This window comes from Rhinatrema bivittatum, chromosome 3, assembly GCF_901001135.1.
Source record: "Rhinatrema bivittatum chromosome 3, aRhiBiv1.1, whole genome shotgun sequence".
In the NCBI taxonomy this organism is placed as follows: Eukaryota; Metazoa; Chordata; class Amphibia; order Gymnophiona; family Rhinatrematidae; genus Rhinatrema; species Rhinatrema bivittatum.
In genome coordinates, this window is record NC_042617.1 from 465,431,257 (window position 1) to 465,457,577 (window position 26,321).

Sequence of the window (26,321 nt, forward strand, 5' to 3'; positions counted from 1 at the left end):
TTATTTGGGATCCTGCTAGGTACTTGTAACCTGGATTGGCTACAGTTGAAAACAGGATATTGCGCTTGGTGGACTCTGTCTGACCCAGTTAGGCAATTTTTATACTCCTGTATCCTTAGGCATGGTCACAATCCACTGAAAGAGCTTTAAAATATCTTCCAACTATAGACAGAGAGAATAAATCATCCTCCTCTGCATACTAGACCTGGGAGCAAGCCAGCTTGCCATAGTCATCTTTATAATTTAGAAGGAAAGGACCATTATTGTGGGGATGGATCATGCCAGTCCTTCTCCACTTGCCAGTAACTCTGCTTCCATTGCTACACCCTCTACGAGAACCTTCCACAGAATAAGACATGGTAAAAGCCTAGTGGACTTTTGATAAACAAATATTTCTATTCACTGTCCACTGAAGAAGGGATTAGAGAAAAGACACTGATTGTTAGCAGGGGTATATATGGTAGTGGGGTAGATGGTACTCCATTTACAGAAAAGAGTGTTTATGTGAAACTTAAAAAAAAAACTGAACGTGAACAAATCCATGAGGGTCAAACAAGATTCATCCTTAAATATTAAGGGAGATCAGAGAGATTCCGGTGGATCCACTGAATGGCCTGTTAAATAGATCTTTGGAAATGAAAATGATGGGACTGGAGAAGGGTAGATGTAATCTCTCTTCATATAATTGGTAGCTGAGAGGATGCTGGAATTTACAGCTAATTAGTCCTACTTCAGTGGTGAGAAAATTAATGAAAGCTTGATGGCGGGGGTGGAAGGGAAATAGATCGATGGCGGGGGTGGAAGGGATGGTGGGGTGGAAAGGAAATAGAACAAAAAAGTCACAAGGGGCAAGAGAAACAGATAAGTATGGGAAAAAAAGTGAAAGCTTGCTGGGCAGACTGGATGGACCGTTTGGTCTTCTTCTACCATCATTTCTATGTTTCTATAAAATATCTAGAATCCAGTGGATTTCAGAACCTAAGGCAGCATGGTTTTATGAGAGTGATATAATATCAAACAAACCTAATCCCGTTCTTTGATTGAGTGATTAGAGAATTAGATCCAGTGGCATGCACTGGATATTGTTATACTTGGAATTTAGCAAATCTTTTGATACTGTAAGCTGAACAGCTTTGGGGTGGACCCCATGGGGGTGAAAAGGGTTAGAACCTAGTTGAATGATAGGCAGCAAAAGATAATGATTACTGCTAGCAACATTTTTACAGGGTGAGCAGCCTTTCTGATAATTCATACAATGCTGCTGCTTTGAATGTGCTTTTCTTTTGGACTTGGCCGTAGAAGTAGTCCTGCACTTTTTCCCTAATTTCTACGTATCAGTACCCACCCTGGACTGAAAAAGTCAGAGCTCAAGAGTTGGTTGTCATCTGAATCCAATGCCCCTTCCTCTCCCCGCCCCCACTGTCGAAGTGGAGAGCAATGCTGCAGAATCATGTAAGTTAATTGGTTAAGGGTAGTAATCCCCATGCCTTCTGTGGATGGGTACCTCCCACGCACTCTTAATTTCCAACTCTAGCCTTTATGAATCAACAGTGTTGATTCTTTGCCTTTTTGAATTTGTTTAATGTTTTCAGCTTCACCATCTCTTCTGGAAGGGCATTTCAGGCATCTACCACCCTCTGTGAAGAAATATTTCCTGGTGTTGGTTCTGATCCCTAGTTCTACTATTGCTTTCCTCCGGAAAAGGTTAGATGAACATGCAGCATTAAAATCATTCAGGTATCTGAAGGTCTCTATCATATCTTCCCTGCACCTCCTCTCTTCCAAGGTATAAAATTCATATCCTTCAGCCTCTCATCATAAGTCTTCTGATACAGACCCCCACACTATTTTAGTCACCGTTCTCTGGACCACCTCCATCCTGTCTCTGTCCTCTTTGAGATATGGTCTCTAGAACTGAACATAGTACTCCAGGTGAGGCCTCACCAAGGACCTGTTCTTTGATTGAGCATTATCGTCTCCATTTTGCTGATGGTTATTCCTCTCTCTATGCAGCCCAGCATTCTTCTGGCTTTAAGTATCGCCTTATCACATTGCTTTGCTGCCTTCAGATCACCAAACACTATTACCATGTGGTCTCTTTCCCAGTCCATGCATATTAGCCGGTCACCTCCTATCACATACAGTTCCTTTGGATTACCTCACCCCAGATTCATGACTCTGCATTTCTTGGCGTTGACTCCCAGGTTCCAAGTCTTTGACCACTCTTCAAGCTTTCTTAAATCACTTTTCATTATCTTTACTCTTTCAGGCGTGTCCACTCTGTTGCAGATCCGCAAATAGACAGACTTTACCTTCTATCCCTTCCACAATGTCACTCACAAAGATACTGAACAGAACCAGTCCCAAAACCAATCCCTGTAACACTCCACTTAACACAGTTCTCTCTTAGAGTATGTTCTGCTTACCATTACACGCTATCTCCTGTCAGTCAACCAGTTTGTAGTCCATGCTTTCTCCTTGGCGCCAAGACCCAAGCTTCTCATTTTATTCACAAGCCTCCTATGCAGGACCATATTAAAAGCTTTGCTGAAGTCCAAGTAAATCACATCAAGCACCCTTTGTTGATCCAATTCTCTAATCACCCAACCACAAATATCAATCAGATTTGTCTGACAGGACCTTCCAACTGGGGAATCCATGCTGCCTCAGGACCAACAACCCACCGGATTGTACATAGTCCAGTACCCTTTCCTTCAGTAGCATGTTTATTAATTTTCCCACCATAGAGGTGAGGCTAACCAGCCTGTAGTTTCCAGCCTCCTCTCTGCTATCACTCTTGTGAAGCGGGACCACCACAGCTCTTCTTCAGTCCCACAGCACCATTCCCATTTCCAGGGATCTATTGAACAGGTCTTTCAGCGGACCCACCAACACATCTCTGAGCTCCCTCAGTATCCTCATCTGGCCCCATGGCTTTATCAACTTTCAGTTTTCCTGTCTCTTCCCATAAATTATCTTCTGTAAATGGAGTTTCATCTACCCCACCCCCATCTTTGGTCTTCTCAACCAGCAATGGTTGTGATAACTGAGGAGGCCAAAGAATGCTAGGGGGCACCAGGAGAGGTATAATAAGTAGGAAAAAGGAGGTGATAGTATTTCTGTATGGGGAGTTGGTGAGACCTTATCTAGCATATTGAGACATGTTCCAGAGGTTGTACCTCTAAAAGGATAGAGAAAGGCTGGCGGCAGTGCAAAGAATGGTGACCAAAATGGTACATGGTCTATTCTGTAAGTCCTATGAGATGAGACTTAAGGACTGAATATGTATATCCTAAAAGAAAGACAAGATAGAGGAGACATTGAAATTCTTCAAAGGTATAAATAATGCACAAGATACATTTTCAGAGGAAAGAGCACTAGACTTAGGAGCAACATGAGAAAATATTTCTTCATGGAAAGAGTGATAGATGGATGGATAAATGGAGTTGCCTTCCATTTGAGGTGGTGGAGACAAAAATGGCAACAGAATTTAAGAAAGAGGAACCTTAATTAAGAAGAAGGAGAGGAAGGCCAGATATGAACTGGCATCTCTGGCATTGCCCCAGGAATGAAACTGGGCAGATTAAATGGGCATTATGGTCTTTATCTGCCATCCTATTCTATGTTCCGACAGCATTTTGCAGCCACACAAACAAGTTGCCCAAGTCTAGCACAGCCAAAGGAAAAAGGAGAGGGCTAGGTTAATGCAGAGGTATAATGGAACAACATCTCTGGTCACTACACAAAAAGGAGTACACAGAATCTGCCAACCGAGAAATAACCTGACAGCTTTCCAGATCCCAAGCACTCATGCTTGTAGCAGTCAAGTTGTTTATATTTTCTGTTACGCTTTCTGTTCTGTGACAGAAATAGGCTTCCAAGCTCACTGACCACCACATACTCTACACTAGTGGTTCTCAGCCCGGTCCACAAGATACCGCCTTGTCTGTCAGGTTTTCACAAGACCTACAATGAATGTGCATAAGATATATTTGCATGCACTGCTTCTACTGTATGCAAGTATCTCATGCATACTCTTTGTGAAAACTTAACTGACAAGGGGGTACCCAAGAACCAGGTTAAGAACCACGGCTTTATACCTTTCAGTAGGATTAGCGTTTTATACCAATCCTGTGTATGGTTCACAGTCTGCTAGAGAGCACAACCACATGTGCTCAGAAACCTGTCACACATTGCTAACTCTAATGGGACATTTTGTTCTTTTTTTGTTTTGGTTAATTTTTTTTTAAAGAACTTTTGTCTTCCTTCCTGTTTTTACTGCACAGTGTAAGTTAAACCATTGCTTTATGCAGCAGAGCACACATGGTAATATCACAGATGAGAGCAGAAAATGACCGATCAGTCTATCTAGTCTGCCCAGTTATTCCTGTCCACATTGCTAAGGGTAAGTCCCAGCTGCTAGCCATAGAGCATGACCACTTATAGGATATCACTCCACATTCAAGGCAAATTGTAAGATGATATTGGTCCAGGCAGAGGATTCCCTAATCCAAAGAGCCGCAACAGTATTTCACTTCCTGCTGTCACAGATGGGACCCAGCGCAGGCTGGGACTTGACTCACTGCCATGGACTAGGAACATAGCTCATCAGATCGGCCCATCAGGGCCTGCCCGATAGGTCAGTCTGCCCCATTGTCTCCCTCCTTTGATTTTCTTTGAGTAGATAAGCATGCAAGATCTTCCTATTAAGTTCTCTTCCAGTACTCCTCCCTTCCCATGTCGAAAAATAGGCTTTGTAATAATCTAAATTGCCTCCTACATGAACAAAGGAGAGGTGACACAGCAAGAAAACTGTGGAATCTGATATAAAAAGGAACTGTGTTGCTCAAAATTAAAAGCAGTTTTCTTAGGTGAAAGTGGCCATCTGACTGGGCAGTAAGCTGCAGATTCAAGAGAATTGCCACTAGTTTAACTTGAAGATGATGTCTTTGGTTCTTGGTGCCTTCATTTTGGCGCTACAGAAAATAGATCAGTTGTTGTTGAATTTTTCTCTCTACACAGTGTAAGATGTGATGAGTCAACATCTGTGCTCTGCTGCTGTGGCATAAATGGATATGCCTACGTCCTCAGCACAATTTGGGAACCCTGTTCAAAGCAAGCTAATTATCAGCTTGTGGTTCCAATTTATTTTATAAGTAGGCAGGTACTCTGGCCTAGGCTGAATACTATGTCAGCACTTGCCTTTCAAACAGTCACATTTCCTGTTGTTTTCTCATGGAGCCTGTGGATTGCTACCAGTCTTTAGCAGTTGGCCATCTATGAAAAGCATTATTGAAACCACTATTTGGGAGTGAGAAGGTAATTATTATGCAGGATGGCAGCTCTTAATTTTGAGAGTTTAATAATTATGCATCTGTTGGGTACAGCGTTCTCTACCTTACCATAGTTTAAACAAACAACTTATTTTCTAATGTACTTTTCTTTCTAATTCTGCAGTTTTTCCCATATGGAGATGCTTCGAAGTTTGCGCAACATGCATTCAGAACCTTCGATAAGAATGGAGATGGCACTATTGACTTCAGAGAGTTTATTTGTGCACTTTCCATCACATCAAGGGGTAGCTTTGAACAGAAGCTCAACTGGGCCTTCAACATGTATGATTTGGATGGTGATGGTAAAATTACACGAGTTGAGATGCTGGAAATTATAGAGGTAAGACTGATGCAATATATTTGTGAATATTTTTCAGGCTATAGTTATAGTCACCTGTTCTTTTTAGTGCCCTTTTCTTACAGAAACACTGGTATGCAACCTAAGAGTGCTTTTAAGAAAGAAGTACATGTGTATAGGCAATACATGCATATTTTATTATAGCTTTATAAAATGGCTAGCAAAAAATCTTTAATGACAGAACTGTGGCATACATCAGTACAAAAAGTTATGTACATTTCATAAATATTACACTGTACAGTGTCTGTGCTAACAATTTAAGATCCCAAGCTTTAGTCCAGTGGTTCCCAAACCTGTCCTTGGGAACTCCCAGCCAGTCAAGATTTCAGAATATCCACAATGAATATACATGAGAGAGATTTCCATGCAGTGGAGGCAGTGCATGCAAATTTATCTCATGCATATTCATTGTAGATATCTTGGAAACCAGACTGGCTGGGGTTCTCCCTGGACAGGACAGGCTTGGGAACCACTGATCTAGTTTATATGACTCTTGTCTATGCCTCATGTTTTGGAATCAATAAAATATTTTATTTTTGTCCTACTGTAAACATTTAACATGTGACAAAGCATATTTTATCCACTTCTTGGGGCCCTTTATTGCAAATATATTAATTTTAAGAGCAAAAGAAAATATTATTTAATAAGAAATTGCCATACTTTGTCAGATCAAGGATCCATCAAACCCAGTATCCTGTTTCCAACAGTGGCTAATCCTGGCAAATACCCAAACACTAAGTAGATCCCATGCTACTGATGCCAGTAATAGCAGTGGCTATTTTCTAAGTCAGCTTGATTAATAGCAGTAAATGTTCTTCTCCTGTAAGAACTTATCCAAACGTTTTTTAAACCATCCTACACTAACTGCACTAACCACATCCTCTGGCAACAAATTCCAGAGCTTAATTGAGGGTTGAGTGAAAAAGAATTTTCTCCAATTAGTTTTAAATGTGCTACTTTCTAACTTCATGGAGTGCCCCCTAGTCCTTCTGTTAATCGAAAGAGTAAATAACCAATTCACATTTACCCATTCTAGACCTCTCATGATTTTAAAGACCTCTATCATATCCTCCCTCAGCATTCTCTTCTCCAAGCTGAACAGCTCTAACCTCTTTAGCCTTTCCTCATACAGGAGCTGTTCCATCCCATGTTTTCTTCACAGTAAATGTTGACAAAACTTGGCCCTTGGTATTGTTCCCTTGGTTGGTGTACATATAATAAATATTTTTCAGCGCTCAGTCACATAGGCATCTAGAAGATACTATATACAGGAATTAAAAAATCAAGTTGTCTGGAACAGGTCTTAAAAAATTCTTTATGTAAAAAATGAAAAATTTGGTTCTATCGAGTTTCTTCAGTTCTCATAATTAAGATCTATAAATTCCTGGGAAATTTGACTCATAAAACAACTGATTCCTAATCCTGTCTCACATTCCAACATAGTTGCTTATAATAGGATAAACTCCACTGTATGGTGTTATTACCTTAGCAATGGTTGTGACTATGTACAGAAATATCATCAAGTTTTTACTTAATTTACTTTTACCCTATTGGGATTCTAGTTGACCGAAATAAATTAATGGATTTTTCTGTTTAATACTGACAATTGAAATTTTAAACAGACCACACAAGCACAACCTGCTCTACTTCTAGCTTCTTACCTGCTACAAGATGCTAATTCTCTCCCGGTAATTAATACTTCTGTAGAACTTTCCATCAGATTTGAATTGTTGAAAAATGATATGAAATGAAAATCTGAAGATATGTACATTATCTATGATATATTTAAGTATCCCATTTTTTTGTTTATTCTCCTCTACCATGATTGTCCCCTTACTTCATTCATCTGATTCTCATTATGGAGCCACCATCAGATGGTATAGTTTGATGTAGCAGCTAAGACATAGAGAAGTCACATGAAGATCAAAGTTGTGGATTTCAGAAATACAGTTAAAATGGGGAGGTACCTCAAGGAGTAGCTAGAAGACTAGGAAAAGTGGAACATCAGTGAGATAAATTAAAAGAAGCTATAACAAAGGCAACAAACCTTTATGTAAGAAAAGAGGAAAAGGAAAGCTAAAGAGGTGGCTGAAAAAATAAAAACAAAAAGATCAGTGTTCAGAAAGTACAAAGGAATATAAAAAGAGGCTCACTGGGAAAAATATCTGGTGAAGCTGAGAGACAACAAAAGAAATCAGGATGGCAAAAGCTTGAGTGGAAGAAAGGATTAATAAAGAGGTAAAGTGAGGTGACAAAATATTTTTCAAATGTATCAGAGAAAGGAGGAAAGCCAGAGGAGGTATTTTATGATTGAAAGGAAACAAGGGTCCTGGTGTGAAGAAAGATGAGGAAATAGCAGAAGCATTAAACAAACTCATTTCAGTGTTCACCAAAGAAGACCTTGGGGAAGGACTGATGCTGGTTCATAAGAGCACGGATGGGAGTGGGGTAGATACCACTCTGTTTATGGAAGAGAGTGTGTGGGAGGTTCTGTCGAAACTGGAAGTGGACAAGGCCATGGGGTTGGATGAGAGACCTCCCAGGATACTGAAGGAGCTCAGAGAGGTGCTGGCCGGTCTGCTGAAAAAACCTGTTCAATAGATCTTTGGAAACGGAGTGGTGCCGCAAGATTGGAAAAGGGTGGTGGTAGTCCTGCTTGCCAAGGATGGTAGCAGGGAGAAGCCTGAAAACATCAGGCTGATTAGCTTTACCTTGGTCTTTGGAATACTAATGGTGACGCTTCTGAAGAAGAGAGGCTAGTGAACTATCTGGAATGCAGTGGGTTACATGATCTGAGATAATATGGTTTACCAGAGGAAGATCATGTCAAACAAATCTGATTGACTTTTTTGATTAGGTGACTAGAGAATTAGATCAAGGAAGAGCACTTGATGTGATTTATCTGGATTTCAGCAAGGCTTTTGGTACTGTCCTGCATAGAGGCTCATGAACAAATTGAAAACCCTAGGAATAAGACCTAAGGTGGTGGAATAGATCAGAACTTAGCTGACTGACAGTGAGTAGTTGTAAATGGAAACTACTCTGAGGAGGGAAGAGTGATAAATGGCATGCCTTAGGGATCGGTTCTGGAACCAGTTTTGTTCAATATCTTTGTGAGCAATATTGCGGAAGGGTTAGAAGGAAAAGTTGTTATTTTTTTGCAGATGACATTAAGATCTGCAACCGAGTAGACATACCTGAAGAAGTAGAGAGAATGAAAAGTGATCTAAGGGAACTTGAGGAGTGGTCAGAGGTTAGGAAGTTGGGATTCAGTGCCAAGAATGCAGAATAATGCATTTGAGGTGCATAAATCCATAGAAGCTGTATGTGATCAGAGGTGAAAAATCTGATGTGCACAGACTGGGAGAGAGACAACAGGGTGATTGTATCTGATGATCTGAAAGTGGCAAAGCAATCTGATAAGGCGATGGCTAAGGTCAGAGGGATGCTGAGCTGCATAGAGCGAGGCATAGCCAGCAGGAAAAAGGACATAATGCCCCTGTCCAGGTTATTGGCGAGGCCTCTTCTAGAGTACTGTGCTCACTCTGGAAACCATATCTCAAAAAGGTTAGGGACAGGATAGAAGTGGAACAAAGAGAGGCAACTAAAATGGTGTGGGGTCTATACCAAAAGAGTGATGAGATGAGATAGAAGGGCCTAACTATGTATACATTGGAGGAGAGGAGAGACAGGGGTGATATGATATCGACTTTTAAACACCTGAAAGGTATTAACAATGCCCATGAATCAAATCTTTTTCGATGAATAGAATTTGTAGACAAGTGGCCAGAATATGAAGCTCCAAGGAGGTCAAGTCAGGACCAACGTCATGAAGTATTTATTGACATAAAGGGTGGTGGATGCATGGAATGACCACTTAGAGGAAGTAGTGAGGACAAAGACGGTAAGGGAATTCAAAAGGGCATGGAATAAATACAGAGGATTCCTAGTGGCTAAATAATAGAGATAACGAAAAGGATAATCCTTTTTGACTGGGGTAACCTGCACAGAGCAAAAATTACCCTAAGAATAAACCCCTAAATATATTAAAAATAAAAGCTCGCTGGCAGACTGGATTGGCCATTTGGGTCTTTTTCTGCCAATATTTACTATGTTATGCGGCATACGGCTTCCAGTACTTTTCTCCACATATAGGTCTCAGTTGGTGTTATAGCACCCTCCTGTGACTAAAAGAGCAAAGTGCAGTACTTTCTTACTAGTGTTCTGTGTTCTTTTAATTAAACCCTGAAAAATGTATAGAAAAAATATTTTTAATCTTTCAAATATAAAAGCTAGGTGAAATTATGATTAAAGGAAGAAAGGGAAAAAAATTGGTTTAAATCAGGGAAAATAAAAATAATACATTTTAATACGTATATTGTTTACTTAAACAAAACACGGGAGCTTAGAGCTGTAAACCGCTTTCAGACTGCTCTTCTTTGCATGGCTCCTGATCAGACGTAGCAGGTTATTGATTGGCCTTCAGTTTCCCCTGCCTTTTTTATTTGTACAACATTATTAAGTATGGTTTATGCATATTAAAAAAAAAAAACCCAGTAATGTGGAAGCCGAAAAAGAAGTATAAAAGTACAACACAGGCACAAAGTGGCTATCTGAGCCAATCTGGATGTGATATTACAAAGTTTAGTCTGAGTGGTTCCATCATGTGACTGGGGTGAGTTTTACATTTCAGAATTGCTTCAGCATTAGTGCGGTAATACAAAACAGTCTACCAGGATGATATTTCTTAAAAATAAATAAGCAATATAATATTATTGAGTGAATTGAAATACAGGTGTAAATCAGCAAAAACTGAATAAAAAGAACTTGGGTAATTTACTGGTGAAATATAGTAAAACCTGAAAACATGGAGCACTATACTGCTATTGCTCCTGTCTGGCAGGGCACGATGCAGCACTTAAGAGAAATAGCCGGTTTAGCTCTTCCAGAGGTTGTCAGTGCTGCTTCAGCTTTATTGCTAATTCCAAACAATTTTAATAAAAGGACTCCATGTTCCCATTAGGCACAAGAAGTGCAGCTCTAACTTTTGGTTAGCCATGCAGCTAATGATTTATTTAAAGAGTAAGTTATCATTAGAATTTTCTAAAAGGCAATATGTTTCACAAATCAGCTCATTCATGCCATGCTATCCCCTCCTACTCAGCCCCCCCCCCCCCCCCGCACAGCTAATTCAGTTATATTTTGCACGTCCTCCTATGTTATGATTTTTAATAAGTTTTTTGTATTTACCTTTTTGGTTACTCTCTGCTTTCCCTCCTTTCCTCGTTCCTTTTATTTCTCCTTCTCTTCCTCGCCCCCTAGCCCTTTCTACTTCCCTTTCTTGCCTGCTCCACTCTCCCTGCTTCCTGTTCATTGTAATTTCCCTTCTTGAATTAATTGTAAACCGGCGTGATGTGTGCTATGAATGTCGGTATATTAAAAATAAATAAATAAATAATAAATGTCATCTGTCATCAGGACTGGAAATCCTGACCATTTCTTTGTGTGAATCATAAAGGACATATTTAAAAGTTGAGAATTACTCCTAGGAATTTCTTGCTATCACTTTACTCCCTGTATCCTCTCTCTGTCATATGTGTCTATTACTACCAGGAATTATTTCCTAATTAGAAAACTGGATGTGAAATTTCTCTATAGTGTCAAAATCCTTGATGTCAAATTATTCCAATATTGACTTAAAATGAAAAAAAATAATGCAATTTTGCATGGTAAACCATCCCATAATATAGAGACAGCCAACCCCATATAAAACAAATCAATTAGCAGGAATACAATAAAGAAGGCACTTTCAACAATTCAAACCTTCCAACAGCAGTTCTTTATAGTTTTCCTGAATTCCTTTGAAGGGGAAAGGTGGATTCTGTAGTGAGAGGTGTGCTGAAAAGCTTAGTATTTCAGCTTGAATATGTACCCCATGCATGTTTAGTGGAGATATGCTGGACAGCTGTGTGGTCACCAGGACAAGTTTAAGGGAAGCCCTGCACTTTGATTAGGAAAAGGAATATTAAATTGGTCTGGTGTTAACCATGTTTTAGAAATAGATGTACTTTATCATAGAATGTAACATAAAATAGAATAAAACCAAGCAAGGAGAAGTGATAATTTAATGTCATTTGGGCAGCCTGTCCTCTAGTTCAGCAATTCTCAACATGTGTGTCGCAAAGAGCACGGAGGTGTGTCACTGTCCTCTGCCAGGCCCTGCAGGATACTGCACTCTTCTCCTACTCCAACAGGGCCTGGCAGGACACAGTGGCATTGCCACCTCATTTCCATCTCCCCCTTGTCCCCATCCTCCGTGACAGTAGAACCATGGAGAGAAGGGGTGGAAATCAAACTGTGCTTGCAGAAAGGCCGTGGTGCAGCCTAAGAAACACAAAAAATTAGAAAGTAAGCATCAGGCCTATGGGCAGTGTATATCACTCAGGTCCTGAAGCATCCTTACCCCTCGCACAAGTTACATAGGTAACAGGAAGCCCATGCAGCGGGGGGGGGGGGGAGGAGAGAGTGAGGGGAGATGCTGGGATAGGGTGGGAGGGAGAGGGTGAGGAGAGATGCTGGGATAGGGTGGGAGGGAGAGAGTGAGGGGAGATGCTGGGATAGGGAGGGAGGGGAGAGAGTGAGGAGAGTTGCTGGGATAGGGTGGGAGGGAGAGAGAGAGGAGAGATGCTGGGACAGGGTGGGAGGGAGAGAGTGAGGAGAGATGCTGGGATAGGGTGGGATGGAGAGAGTGAGGAGAGATGCTGTGATAGGGTAGGAGGGAGAGAGTGAGGAGAGTTGCTGGGATAGGGTGGGAGGGAGAGAGGAGAGGAGAGATGCTGGGATAGGGTGGGGAGGGAGAGAAGAGAGGAGAGATGCTGGGATAGGGTGGGAGGGAGAGAGTGAGGAGAGATGCTGGGATAGGGTGGGAGGGAGAGAGAGAGAGAGAGTGAGGAGAGATGCTGGGATAGGGTGGGAGGGAGAGAGTGAGGAGAGATGCTGGGATAGGGTGGGAGGGAGAGAGAGAGAGAGTGAGGAAGATGCTGGGATAGGGTGGGAGGGAGAGAGAGTGAGGAGAGATGCTGGGATAGGGTGGGAGGGAGAGAGAGAGTGAGGAGAGATGCTGGGATAGGGTGGGAGGGAGAGAGTGAGGGGAGATGCTGGGATAGGGTGGGAGGGAGAGAGTGAGGAGAGATGCTGGGATAGGGGGGAGGGGAGAGAGAGAGTGAGGAGAGATGCTGGGATAGGGTGGGAGGGGAGAGAGAGTGAGGAGAGATGCTGGGATAGGGTGGGAGGGAGAGAGTGAGGAGAGATGCTGGGATAGGGTGGAAGGGAGAGAGAGAGTGAGGAAAGATGCTGGGATAGGGTGGGAGGGAGAGAGTGAGGAAAGATGCTGGGATAGGGTGGGAGGGAGAGAGTGAGGGGAGATGCTGGGATAGGGTGGGGAGGGAGAGAGAGAGAGTGAGGGGAGTTGCTGGGATAGGGTGGGAGAGAGAGAGAGTGAGGGGAGATGCTGGGATAGAGTGGGAGGGAGAGAGAGGAGAGATGCTGGGATAGTGTGGGAGGGAGAGAGTGAGGAGAGATGCTGGGATAGGGTGGGAGGGGAGAGAGTGAGGAGAGATGCTGGGATAGGGTGGGAGGGAGAGAAGTGAGGAGGAGAGATGCTGGGATAGGGTGGGAGGGAGAGAGAGAGAGAGTGAGGAGAGATGCTGGGATAGGGTGGGAGGGGAGAGAGTGAGGGGAGATGCTGGGATAGGGTGGGAGGGAGAGAGTGAGGAGAGATGCTGGGATAGAGTGGGAGGGAGAGAAGAGAGGAGAGATGCTGGGATAGGGTGGGAGGGAGAGAGAGAGTGAGGAGAGATGCTGGGATAGGGTGGAAGGGAGAGAGAGAGTGAGGAAAGATGCTGGGATAGGGTGGGAGGGAGAGAGTGAGGAAAGATGCTGGGATAGGGTGGGAGGGAGAGAGAGAGTGAGGGGAGATGCTGGGATAGGGTGGGAGGGAGAGAGAGAGTGAGGGGAGTTGCTGGGATAGGGTGGGAGGGAGAGAGAGAGAGTGAGGGGAGATGCTGGGATAGGGTGGGAGGGAGAGAGAGGAGAGATGCTGGGATAGTGTGGGAGGGAGAGAGTGAGGAGAGATGCTGGGATAGGGTGGGAGGGAGAGAGTGAGGAGAGATGCTTGGATAGGGTGGGAGGGAGAGAGTGAGGAGAGGTGCTGGGATAGGGTGGGAGGGAGAGAGTGAGGAGAGTTGCTGGGATAGCGTGGGAGGGAGAGAGTGAGGGGAGATGCTGGGATAGGGTGGGATAGGATGGGAGGGAGAGAGTGAGGAGAGGTGCTGGGATAGGGTGGGAGGGAGAGCATGAGGAGAGTTGCTGGGATAGGGTGGGAGGGAGAGAGTGAGGGGAGATGCTGGGATAGGGTGGGAGGGAGAGAGTGAGGATAGATGCTGGGCTGAGGGAAAAATCAATATCAGAGGGAGATGAAGACAGGAAGAAAGAAAAGAAACAGAAAATGGACAGACTGCTTTAGAAAAGGAGTTAGAAGATAAACAGGAGGAAAGCTGAGAGCAAGAGTTCAGGACCAAAATGATTGGAAAAATAAACTGCCAAACAAAATAGGTAGGAAAAAAGCATTTTCCTGGCGTGTAGCCAGATGGACTCAGAACAAATGGGTATAGTATGCTCGTGCTAGCAGTTGGAGACGGATCTGACGTCAGCACGGGTATATATACCCCCACAGGAAGCGTAGCAACTCAGTAATTTCCGTCTCCAAAGCAGTTTGGAGAGCCTGCACGCTCGCTGAGCGTGTTTCCAATCTACTTTCTATTTTCTACGTTCTACTTCTTAAATTTCTACTGCACCATCGAGCCCCGCACTCCTGCGGCGATACCCTTGGGGTCCCTCCCCCAGTGGAGTTTCCGGGGTGATTTCCGTGATCCCCCGGAGGTTTAAGACCTCGGTCCGGTGGCCGAATCGTGGCAGGGGCTTAGCTCCCGGGCGAGGCTCAGGAGGGGCGAGCGAGGCGCCTCGGTCCCAGCGTGGACGAGGCAGCGGGTGCATATCCTCAATCGCGGCGGTGAAGGTACTTGCCCTCTCCCCCCGCAGCCGGAGACCGCCCGGGTTCCAGCCGGGAAGCGCCGAGGATCAGGTAAGGCGTACATCTCTTACTTTTGGTCTCCGAGGGACGAGGATCAGCGGCGTGGCCTGAAGGCGGCACGCCGTGGAGGGCGCCATTTTGTTGGCCTTGTTCAGGTATTGTGTGCCCATGATAGGCGCCTGTCTATGACTAAGCGCATATTATATACATCATTGTGCGTATATTGCTGACCGCATATTGCTGAGAGCATATTGCATTCCATTGAGTGTGTATTGCTAACCGCATATTGCTGAGAGCATATTGCTTACCATTGAGCGTATATTGCTGCCGCATATTATATACAATCCATTGTGCGTATATTGCTGACCGCTTATTGCTGAGAGCATATTGCCTACCATTGTGCGTATATTGCTGACCGCTTATTGCTGAGAGCATATTGCATACCATTGAGCGTATATTGCTGACCGCTTATTGCTGAGAGCATATTGCATACCATTTGAGCTGGTATTGCTAACCGAATATTGCTGAGGGCATATTGCATACCATTTGAGCTGGTATTGCTAACCGAATATTGCTGAGGGCATATTGCATACCATTTGAGCGGGTATTGCTAACCGAATATTGCTGAGGGCATATTGCATACCATTTGAGCGTGTATTGCTAACCGCATATTGCTGAGAGCATATTGGATATCATTGAGCGTATATTACTGCCGCGTATTATTAAGCGTCTGTTGTATTAAGCGCCTGTTGTATTAAGCGTATATTGCTGTCACATATTGTTAAGCGCCTGTTGTATTGCGCGCCTGTCGTATTAAGCGTATATTGCTGCCGCATATTATTAAGCGCCTGTTATATTAAGCGTATATTGCTGCCGCATATTATTCTCCGCCTGTTATATTAAGTGTATATTGCTGCCGCGTATTATTGTGCGCCTGTTATATTCAGCGTACATTGCTGCCACATATTATTAAGCGCCTGTTATATTGAACGCATTTTGCTGCCGCTTATCATTAAGCGCATACTTTTCAATGGAACAGAACGCCTCAGCGTCTTCAGCGGGGGCGCCTCCTGCCTCCGGCATTAAAGCCCTCGGCCTCTGCTCCGCATGCCAGCTTAGGGCCACGCACAATGAAGAGCCAGACTCCCTATGAGCCCAGTGTGAGGAGGCCGTGGGACCCTCAGGCCAGGACCAGTCTCAGCCACGGTTTCCTGACAGTTCCCCAGGGGCTACCCCGGATTTAGCGGGCAGTCTCGACCAACCTGGAATCCCGGGGGACCTAGTACCCCGGCGATTAGAGTCCGCTTCCATTTCCTGGGTGGATCTCTTTAAGGGAATTCATGCTTTTGTCCAAATGCAAACAGCTTCCCGACCAGGCCCTGCTGTGCCTGCTGTTCCTGCTGTTCCTGCTGCTGCTGTGGCTGCTGCGGTTGCGGCTCCAGCGGATCCTGCTCCTGGACCTTCACGCCCTTATCATGGGCAGGATCTCCCGCCTCCAGACAGTCCGGTTCAGACGGACCCTGATGTTTCCCCGGACGAGTCTGAACCCCCGGACGAGGGGGAACTTCCCTCCGGGATTGAGCCATACAGGACCATGAGGCGGTTCTTCCCTAAAGAGGATCTCTCCGACCTGGTATCTCAGTGTCTGGCGGAGTTGGATATTTCAGGTCCCAGCGCTACGGTACCCTCTACGCAGAACCCCCTGCTGGAAGGTCTTCGTCCTACAGCCCGCCATTTTCCTTTCTTGCAAGCAGCACAACAACTGATCGATTTAGAATGGGCTGCACCTGCGGCCTCATTCAAAGGGGGTCGGGCCCTGACGGGCATGTACCCCCTGGCACCGGCTATCCAGGATTTACTGGCGTGCCCTCAGGTGGACGCCTTGATTAGCGCTGTGGTCAAGCGCACTACCATTCCAGTTGAGGGGGGGCGGCCCTCAAGGAGCCTCATGACCGGCGACTGGATGCCATCCTGAAACAGACCTTTGAGGTGGCAGCTCTATCTTTACGGATCGCAACCTGCTGCACAGTGGTGACGCGTTCCTGTTTGTCACAGGTCAGGAACAATGCTCCGGCAGCAGACATGGAGTCTGCTCTCTCGTTCCTCACGGATGCTGCATCAGACCTAGTCCGGACCACAGCCAAGGGGATTTCATCCTCCCTAGCCGCCAGGCGGCATCTCTGGAATCCGGAATTGGTCAGCCGATCCTCCTTCGAAGACACGCCTCACCAGAATGCCCTTTAGGGGCTCTTTCCTGTTTGGCAGCGACCTTGATAGACTGGCCAGCACATGGGGTGCCTCTCCAGTACCTCGACTGCCAGAAGATCGGTTCAGAAGGAACCAGCGCGCCTTTCCAAGGCCCTCCAGGGGTAGAAGCTCTCAGCGCTTCACTCCCTATAGGAGTCGCTACCAGGCATCTCGTCCTCAGGCCGGGAGTCAGTCCTTTCGGACCAAGCAGCGCAAGAGGGGAGCCGGCCCGGGTTCCGGTCCCGGCCGTGCCTCCCAATGAGAATCCGCCGATTCATCTGGGGGACGGAGCCATAGGGGGCAGGTTAACCCTCTTCTACCCCAGATGGGTCGAGATTACGTCGGACCAGTGGGTCCTCGCCATCATCCGAGAGGGGTATTATCTGGACTTTCATCATCTCCCTCCGGACAAGTTTGTGGAATCTTCATGTCCCATACACAAGAAGACAGCATTGGAAGCTACCCTGGCGAGGCTCCTGTCCTTGAAAGCCATCATCCCAGTACCTGCATGGGAAGTGAATTCTGGACACTATTCCATTTATTTCATGGTACCCAAGAAAGGGGGCACCTTTCGGCCCGTACTGGACCTCAAGTCAGTCAATCGATACTTAAGGGTCCCGAGGTTTCGCATGGAAACTCTGCGCTCAGTCAAGACTGCAGTACAGCCGGGAGAATTCCTCACGGCCTTAGACTTGTCAGAAGCCTACCTGCATATCCCGATCCATTCGGACCATCAGCGCTACCTACGCTTCAAGGTTCTGGGACGCCACTTCCAATTCCGGGCTCTGCCCTTCGGGTTAGCCACGTCACCGCGGACCTTCACCAAGGTGGTCGTAGTGGTAGCAGTGGCACTCAGACGGGAAGGAATCCTTGTCCATCCCTACCTAGACGATTGGCTGATCAGGGCGAAATCACAAGAGGAGAACCATCGGGCAACCGACAGAGTGATCGCCCTTCTGGAAAGCTTGGGCTGGGTAGTCAACCTCAGCAAGAGTTGCCTACAGCCTTCCCAGTCACTGGAATACCTGGGAGTCCAGTTCGACACCCAGGCAGATACAGTCAGTCTCACTACCAAGAGAAGGTTAAAACTTCAGACGCGTCTCCGGTACTTGATGGGAGCCATTCGGCCCATAGCTTGGGATTATCTGCAGGTGCTCGGCCTCATGGCATCCACCCTGGAAGTGGTACCTTGGGCAAGGGCCCATATGAGACCTCTACAGAGCTCCCTGCTCTCGCGCTGGAGTCCCCGCTTCCGGAACTACTCCGTGCATCTACCTCTACCAGCCAGAGTGCGGACCCAGTTACGGTGGTGGTTGCAGCCCAACCACATGAGCAGGGGGTCGAGGATGTCCTCCCCCACGTGGACTCTGCTCACCACGGATGCCAGCTTGAGCGGCTGGGGAGCACACTGCGAAGAACTCACCGCATAAGGGCGGTGGAACAGAGAAGAGTCAGCGTGGAACATCAACCGCCTAGAGGCCCGGGCAGTCCGGTTGGCATGCCTACGATTTGCTCACAGACTGAAGAACAGAGCAGTAAGAGTGATGTCCGACAACGCCACCACGGTGGCATACATCAACCGTCAGGGCGGAACCAGAAGCCAACAGGTTTCTCTGGAGATAGCCCCGCTGATGGCTTGGGCAGAGGCGAATCTCCAGGACATCTCCGCCGTCCACATTGCCGGGAAGGACAACACCGCGGCAGACTTCCTCAGCAGAGAACGCCTAGATCCGGGAGAGTGGCAGCTGTCCCACAGCCTTCCAGATGATTGTGGATCACTGGGGGATTCCGGACATGGATTTACTGGCGGACAAGTCCAATGCTCAAGTACCCAGATACTTCAGCTGCAAGCGCGATCCGTTCTCACACGGAATCGATGCCCTGGTTCAGCCATGGCCTCTAGGGACTCTGCTATATGCCTTTCCTCCGTGGCCTCTGCTGGGCGCCATCATCCACAAGATTCAGAAACACCGGGGCCTAGTTCTTCTGGTGGCACCAGACTGGCCAAGAAGACCCTGGTACGCGGACATGAGAAGACTACTGGCAAGGGAGCCCCTTCCCCTGCCTCCTCTCAGGGACCTTCTACGTCAAGGTCCCATCCTTCACGGGGATCCGACAATTCTCTCTTACGGTCTGGCCATTGAGAGGGCTAGACTGAAGAAAAGAGGCTACTCGGAGCCCGTGATAGATACACTCCTCCGAGCTCGCATGTTTTCCACATCCCTCACCTACGTAAGGATCTGGAGAGTATTTGAAGCATGGTGCGACACTCATGGCACCAACCCACATGCGACCACAATTCCGATTGTTTTAGATTTCCTGCAGGATGGGCTTCAGTAGGGTCTCTCCCTCAGCTCCATCAAGGTTCAGGTGGCTGCGCTGTCTTGCTACGGGCCCAGGAGGGACGGCAAGACTATTGCCAAGCACCCAGATGTTTCTCGCTTCCTGAAAGGAGTCAAGCACATTCGTCCGCCACTGAAGTGGCCAGTGCCTTTGTGGAACCTCAACCTTGTTTTGGATTTCCTCGCGGGATCCACCTTCAGACCTCTTCGGGGCTTGACTCTACGTTCTCTAACTTTGAAGGTGGTATTCTTGCTGGCAGTGTGTTCGGCACGCCGCATCTCGGAGCTACAAGCACTGTCCTGCCATGATCCCTTTCTCAGGATCACCCCGGAGGCTATCCATCTTCGCACGGTTCCCTCCTTTCTACCTAAGGTGGTTTCACAGTTTCATCTTAACCAAACCATATCCCTGCCTACCACGGCGGGTTTGAAGAAATCTGAAGAAGGGCGTTTATTACGCCATCTCGACATAGGCAGATTGCTGCCCTGATATCTGGAAATGATACATGAAGTACGAAGGACGGACCATCTGTTCGTCCTGCACAGCGGAAAGAAGCAAGGTGAAGCGGCCTCTCGGCCCACCATCGCCCGCTGGATTAAAGAAGTTATCTGAGCAGCTTACGTAGAGGCCGGGAAGTCTCCGCCTCTACAGGTCAAGGCTCATTCTACCAGAGCACAAGCAGCATCTTGGGCAGAATCCAGGATGCTGTCGCCTGCAGAAATATGTAAAGCGGCGACTTGGTCTTCCCTCCATACCTTCTCCAGGTTCTACCGTCTGTATGTCCAGGCCAGGGAGGACACAGCATTTGCGAGGGTGGTCCTACATGGTCCTCAGGCAGCCTCCCGCCCAGGCTGGGAGTAAAGCTTTTGTACATCCCATTTGTTCTGAGTCCATCTGGCTACACGCCAGGAAATGTTGAGATTACTTACCTGATAATCTCCTTTTCCTTAGTGTAGACAGATGGACTCAGCATCCCGCCCAGCTGCCTGTATACATTGATTTCACCGATTCAAGGTAAGCCATGTCATTTGTTTTCATAAGAGCGTCCCCTTTGCCAGGTGTCGACGCCTTCCGGTTGGGAATGCTGGCGGTCTCCAGCCACTATCAATCGGTCAGGGGAATCCTGTTTCACTATTTCACTGAGCGTCAGTACACACACATCCATAACAGCTTTTGCAAGGAAGATTACTAAGTTGCTACGCTTCCTGTGGGGGTATATATACCCGTGCTGACGTCAGATCCGTCTCCAACTGCTAGCACGAGCATACTATACCCATTTGTTCTGAGTCCATCTGTCTACACTAAAGAAAAGGAGATCAGGTAAGTAATCTCAACATTTATTTTCAAACTTTAATATTTACTGAGAAGTAAAAATAATCATGAGGAGGGTCAAACAGCACAATGAGGTTCCAAAATGATGCAACACTGAGCAAAGTGTCAGGGGACAGATTGCAAGTGACAGTGACTTCCCACTTCTTTGACAGCTCTTCATGAAAACTTTGGAATTCATTTGAGTGTCTCCTGCCCACTAACTGGCAACATGGAAATTAAAAGCCTTTTTTCCCTTGAATCTCCCCTGGTGTGCTTTTGTGAGAATGCTAAAATGCCTTCTACCTCCCCTCCCCTCCCCCCCCTACCCGCTTCTTTCCCTCTCACCTCCCCTTTCATCGCCCTCGTCCCTCATACAACCTTATCAAGTCTTTACCTGAACTCACCTAACATACCCCAAGCTCCTACCCAGACCCATTTCATACATTAACCCTCCCCTGCTCAGATTGCTATTTGTTCCACATAATAGCTAATGAATATCATATATTATATCTTCGTATAGATTATCTCCTGTATATAATTTTCTCATTTAATATGTTAAATAAGGTTCTACTCTTTGAATGTTAAAGATAGTTATAAGATATTTGTATGTATTACGTTGTTATCCTGTAAACCGGAGTGAAGGCAAAACGCTATACTTCGGTATATAAAAAACCCCAAATAAATAAATAAATAAAATAGGGAAAGTTGTATCTCTTCCAGAACAGGATTCCAATTTCTTCTGTGCTTCGTAGAATGGTTTCAATCAGAAATTCAAGTTCTGTGGGAATGTTTGGCCTAGCTTCTTGTGTAGATGCTTGCATTTTGTCTTTTCTACTCTTGAACTGTTTGTGAGCTGAAAGATACATCAAGACATGGTGTACTTTTATGCACGCACTGTGCAGCCAAATGCAGGTTAAACCATCTTGGCCGTATAACAGGAATTGGAGAGTGAGCTCTTCACAGATCTCCCTGCCTCAATCAACTCTTAGGAGTAAAGGGACAAAGGGGCAGGATCATGGGTCATGCAAGGCCCCATGACCTCCTGGGGATCCCGCACAGGGAAAGGTGGGGGGAAGGACGGTCTTTTCACGGACATATTTATTTATTTTTATTTATTTAAAAGCATTTTTAACTTGCCAATCCTAAGTTTTTGTCGAGGTATATGAAAACATTCACATTACGATAAAACAAACTAATTACGATAACTAGGGAGGGTAATTTTAAAACAAGCACGCGTGTGCCTGTATGCACAGGTATGTGAACTCATGCACACACATACACATGTATTTTGTATTGTGTGTGCATTTGCACAAGTAAGATATAAAAAATGTGCAACTCTACCCTAAAAGATATGCGGCATGTAATGTTAAACATAGCCGGGATAAGTACCGTGTTAACACTTATCCGCCTATCTTACTTAGCCATATAAGTAGGGGGTTTTCAAACTTATCTAAGTGACAGCAAGGCCGCCACTTAACCTGCAGAAATCAAAATTTCTCCAGATAAGTGGCGCGATTCAGCTCTACTCGTATATTTGTGCTCCTAATTTTAATCATTTATATGAGAAGATTTAACTCGCTTAGTATTCATAGGAAATGTCGGCTTTTATGTGTCTACTTCCTCAAATTTTATCATATGCACGAGAAGCAAATAAGCAGTTGTACTTAGACAGGGCAACTGGTGGGCTTCTATCTGCACCTCGTGAAGACCCTCCTGGCTTTTCAGCCTGAACATCCCCCCCATGTCACCCAGACCCCTCACCCGGTCATTTTTTCACTTTCAAGATGTTTGCGATCCCACCACTGTGTCAGGTTTTAAATTAGCAACTTTTGCGCGTACATGTTGACCCTTCCCCAGAACTCCCCTTGTTCGCCCCCTTTTTCTATGCACAAATTTATTTGCGGTCTCTGTGTTTCGCGAGTAGGTCGCGGTTTTTAATATACCGTTTACTCATGCATGTACTGTTTTACTCGCACACATGGGCTTTTTTATGTGCTCAGTTTTTCAAAATCTATCTTTTGGGGTTTTTCTTCACACAGGGGCCCTTCCTGCAAAACCAGACCAGTCAGTCCACCACACTGAGGGGGTGAATTTTCAAAGGAGTTACGCATGTAAAAATCAGCATATATGTACATAAGTGGCTTGTACTCGCATACACGCTATTTATAAACATCTAAAATAAGCGCATATTTTCACTTTTTCATGCACATTTACATGTGCAAAAAAGGAGCATTCCAGGATGGGGCTAAGAGTTATACTCATAAGTTACTATTTTATAAGTGACTTACATGAGTACATTTGTAGCTTATTTGTGCAGTTTTGCACCTGCTTGTTATCTGGTGCAATTAATATCAGACTCATCTATTGTCTACTCTTGATTGGGAGGGAGGTCTGAGTGAACTGGGGGGAGTTCAGGGGAAAGTACTAGGAGGATCTTGATGACCTGGAGAAGGACTGGGTGAACTGGTGGAGGTATCAGCAAACTGGTGTTTTCAGTTATGCGTGCATGCTTTAAAATGTACCAACTTCCATGCGTTAATCTGGGTTTTATGCAAGCAATATTTTTTTCATGTGTAAAATATACACATGTATGTTTACAAAATAGGTAGAGAAAGTATGTGCTTTCAATGCATTGCATATATTTGTGTGGATATTGGAGGGTAGATAATTTGCGCATACCTGAATCACTCAGGTTCTAAAATACAGTATAAATACAGATATACTACAGTATATCGCTATATGCCCTTATATGCATATATATGGGACTGCATGAAGTTGTTTGAAAGTTATACTCAAAGGCTTCAGTTGATCATTTAGCGCTACTCTCTATTTTCTGTTAACCAGTTTCCAATCCATAACAGGACATTGCCTTCTATCCCATGACGTTTTAATTTCCTCAGAAGTCTCTCATGAGGGACGTTGCAATCATGTGGCTCAACTTTATCCACGTTTATTTACACCTTCAAAGAACTCTAGCAGAATGGTGAAGGAAGATTTCCCTTGAATAAATCACTGTTGGCTTTGTCCCATTAAATTATGACTATCCATGGAGTCAATATTCAAAGCTAGCCGTTTAAGTAACTTACTGGGTGCTGCATCCAGCTGCAGTAGTGCTCTAACGCATATTAAACAGCGTATATTGTGCAATATACTTGATATTATATGCCTCCCTTATTACAGTGACCTTCTTTGCATGCGATTTGCAAGCATGAATAATGCATGCAAAGGAGGTGATTCCCTGTATATACCCAGATCAGTCCAGACTCCTGGGTTTTGCCTCCCTTCCAGCAGATGGAGACAAAGTTTTGCAGATACTGCCTCTTAACCTGGTGTGCCACCTGCAGTACCTCAGTATTTCTCTGTCTCCAGCAGATGGAGGTGGTGCAAAACCTGCTGTTCTATACCTGAGTTTAAAGGAAAAAAAAGAATTTTTGGACAATAGGACAAGGAGAGTTTCTTCCCAGGAGGTTGGCAGGTCCTGGTGGGACCATCCATCCTGGTTGTAGGACAAGGGGTTGGGGACCCTAACTTGCTCTCTGAGTCACACTGAGGGTGAAAGCTGGTGGTCCAGTTCCCTCCCTTTCAGAAGGATTGATGGAAGGCTCTGCCACCCTTCTTTCAGGGAAGTGAGCCTTTTTCTTCTCGTAAAGTTTAAAAAAAAAAGGACTCTTTTTTTTTATTCGGCTCTCCCTGTTGGCAGTGACAGACAGAGGTAGGCCGTTCAGGGGTATCCATCTTGCAGCTCTCCCGATCCCATCTCCTCTCTTGGCGTGCTGCGTGGTTGGGCTGAGCCATGCTGTGCGGGAGCAGCTGCACAGCGTGTGAGAAACACTGCTCATGGTTGTCTAAGGCCGGCCGATGCTCCCGATATCTCTCCAGCGGGGAGGGAACATCGCGGGGGACTGCAGCGGTATCATTAAAGCAACGCGGGCCTGGCAGGACACCAGCTGCATCGAAGCAGGCTGCCGACCCATTCCCGCTAAGCGTGGGAACGGTGGCCATTTTGAAGACCTTCACATCTGCTGAGGAGAGGAAGGCAGAGGGTGGGGATCTCCCACCAGTGCTGTCCCCAGCAGATTCTAGCCCTGATAAAGCCCAGGGGGCCCAAGAGGGGCAGTCAGGGACAGATCCTGATATCCTGCTGGGGATTTTCATGGTCCCTCTCCCTTTTCTCCAGAGTTTATTTTATTAATGCATGAAGCCTTTCTGGCCCAGAGGACCACAGGGTGCTGCTCCTTCAAGCGTAGGGCTTCAGAAGGTTTGCTCAGAAAGAAGCCCAAGTTTTGGGGGGGTTCAGGGACCACAAAGTTTCAAAATGTTATGGGACTAGCAGTGCAGAGGACCACAGATGACATTTCCTCCGAGGAATCTGATTGTGGGTTGCCATCGGGGGATGGCCCTCCCGACCTTAGTCCACCCAGGAATGGTCAAGATCCAGAAGACAAACCTGGGAGGGTCCCTTCCATGAGGGGGATGATCCCAGGGTGGTTTGCCTTTTTCAAAAAGTGGAGCCTGGGACCTATGATTCCGCATGTCCTGTTGGAGTTAGTGATAACGGTTCCACAGGAGGAGTCAGACCAGGAAACAGTGGACCCAGCCAGGACTTTCTCTTTTCATAAGTTGGTGAAACAGTTGGTGGTCAGGGAGTGGGACAATTCAGAGACTGGCCTTAAGATTAGCAGAGCCATGGAAAAGATCTGTCCCTTGCCTGAAGACACGCTGGAGCTCTTAAGGGTTCCAAAGGTGGATGTCTCCGTCTCGGCAGTTACGAAAAGGGCCACCATTCCAGTAGCTAGCGCAGCAGCTCTGAAAGATTTGCAGGACAGGAAGCTTGAGGTTTACCTTAAGATCTTCGAGGTGTATGCTCTAGGCATCCATGCTGCAGTGTGCAGCAGTTTTATGCTTCAGGCTAGCTTGAGCTGGTTGCAGCAGTTACAAGGTAACAAGGAAATGTCACCCCAGGATTCCAAACAGGTGGAACACTTGGAGGCTGTGGTCACTTAGGGGCCGATGCCTTGTTTGACCTCATTCACAGGATGATGATGTCCGTGGTCTCAGCTAGAAGGCTGCTTTGGTTACGGAATTGGTCAGCGGATGTTTCGTCGAAGGCTGAACTGGGAGCTTTGCCTTTTAAGGGCAAGCTCCTTTATGGAAAGGACTTGGAGCAGCTGATAAAGCATCTGGGGAGACAATAAAGTGCCCAAGCTACCAAAAGACAAGCCCAAAGAATCAAAAGTATTTCTTCCGGTACGCTCTCAATTTCGGGGGCAGAGTCATTTCCGTCAGAGCAGAGCTCCAGGCGCTGGCCAGTGGTAGGCCTCGGGGAGGTCGCAGACCTAGAACCAGTCATTTAGTGGATGCAGGCTAAACAGAGATGACTCCAGCCAAGGAAGTGGTGGAGCCAAGCCCGCGCAATGAGGCGAGGCTGGCCTACTCCTCGGTCCCAGTCATCGGAGGTCATTTGACTCAATTTTACAAGGACAGTGTCAAATTCACTTCAGACCAATAGGTTCTAAGTGTCATAGGACAAGATTATGCTTGAGAATTTGCTCAGCCACTATGAAACCTGTTCATGGTATCTCCTTGTTCTTCGGCAGAAACATAGAAATGACGGCAGAAGAAGACCAAACGGCCCATC

The 26,321-nt window shown here is 46.0% G+C and overlaps 1 protein-coding gene across 8 annotated transcripts in view; it reads left to right on the forward strand.

The window, feature by feature from the left end:
- The window catches only part of VSNL1 (visinin like 1), a 403,254-nt gene that overhangs the window by 362,129 nt on the left and 14,804 nt on the right, over window positions 1–26,321 (forward strand). For all 8 annotated transcript variants that reach the window (XM_029595946.1, XM_029595949.1, XM_029595942.1 and 5 more), the window contains one exon: window positions 5,458–5,673. In XM_029595946.1, coding sequence (XP_029451806.1) covers window positions 5,458–5,673 — 216 coding nt within the window. The remainder of the gene's footprint in view (window positions 1–5,457; window positions 5,674–26,321) is intronic.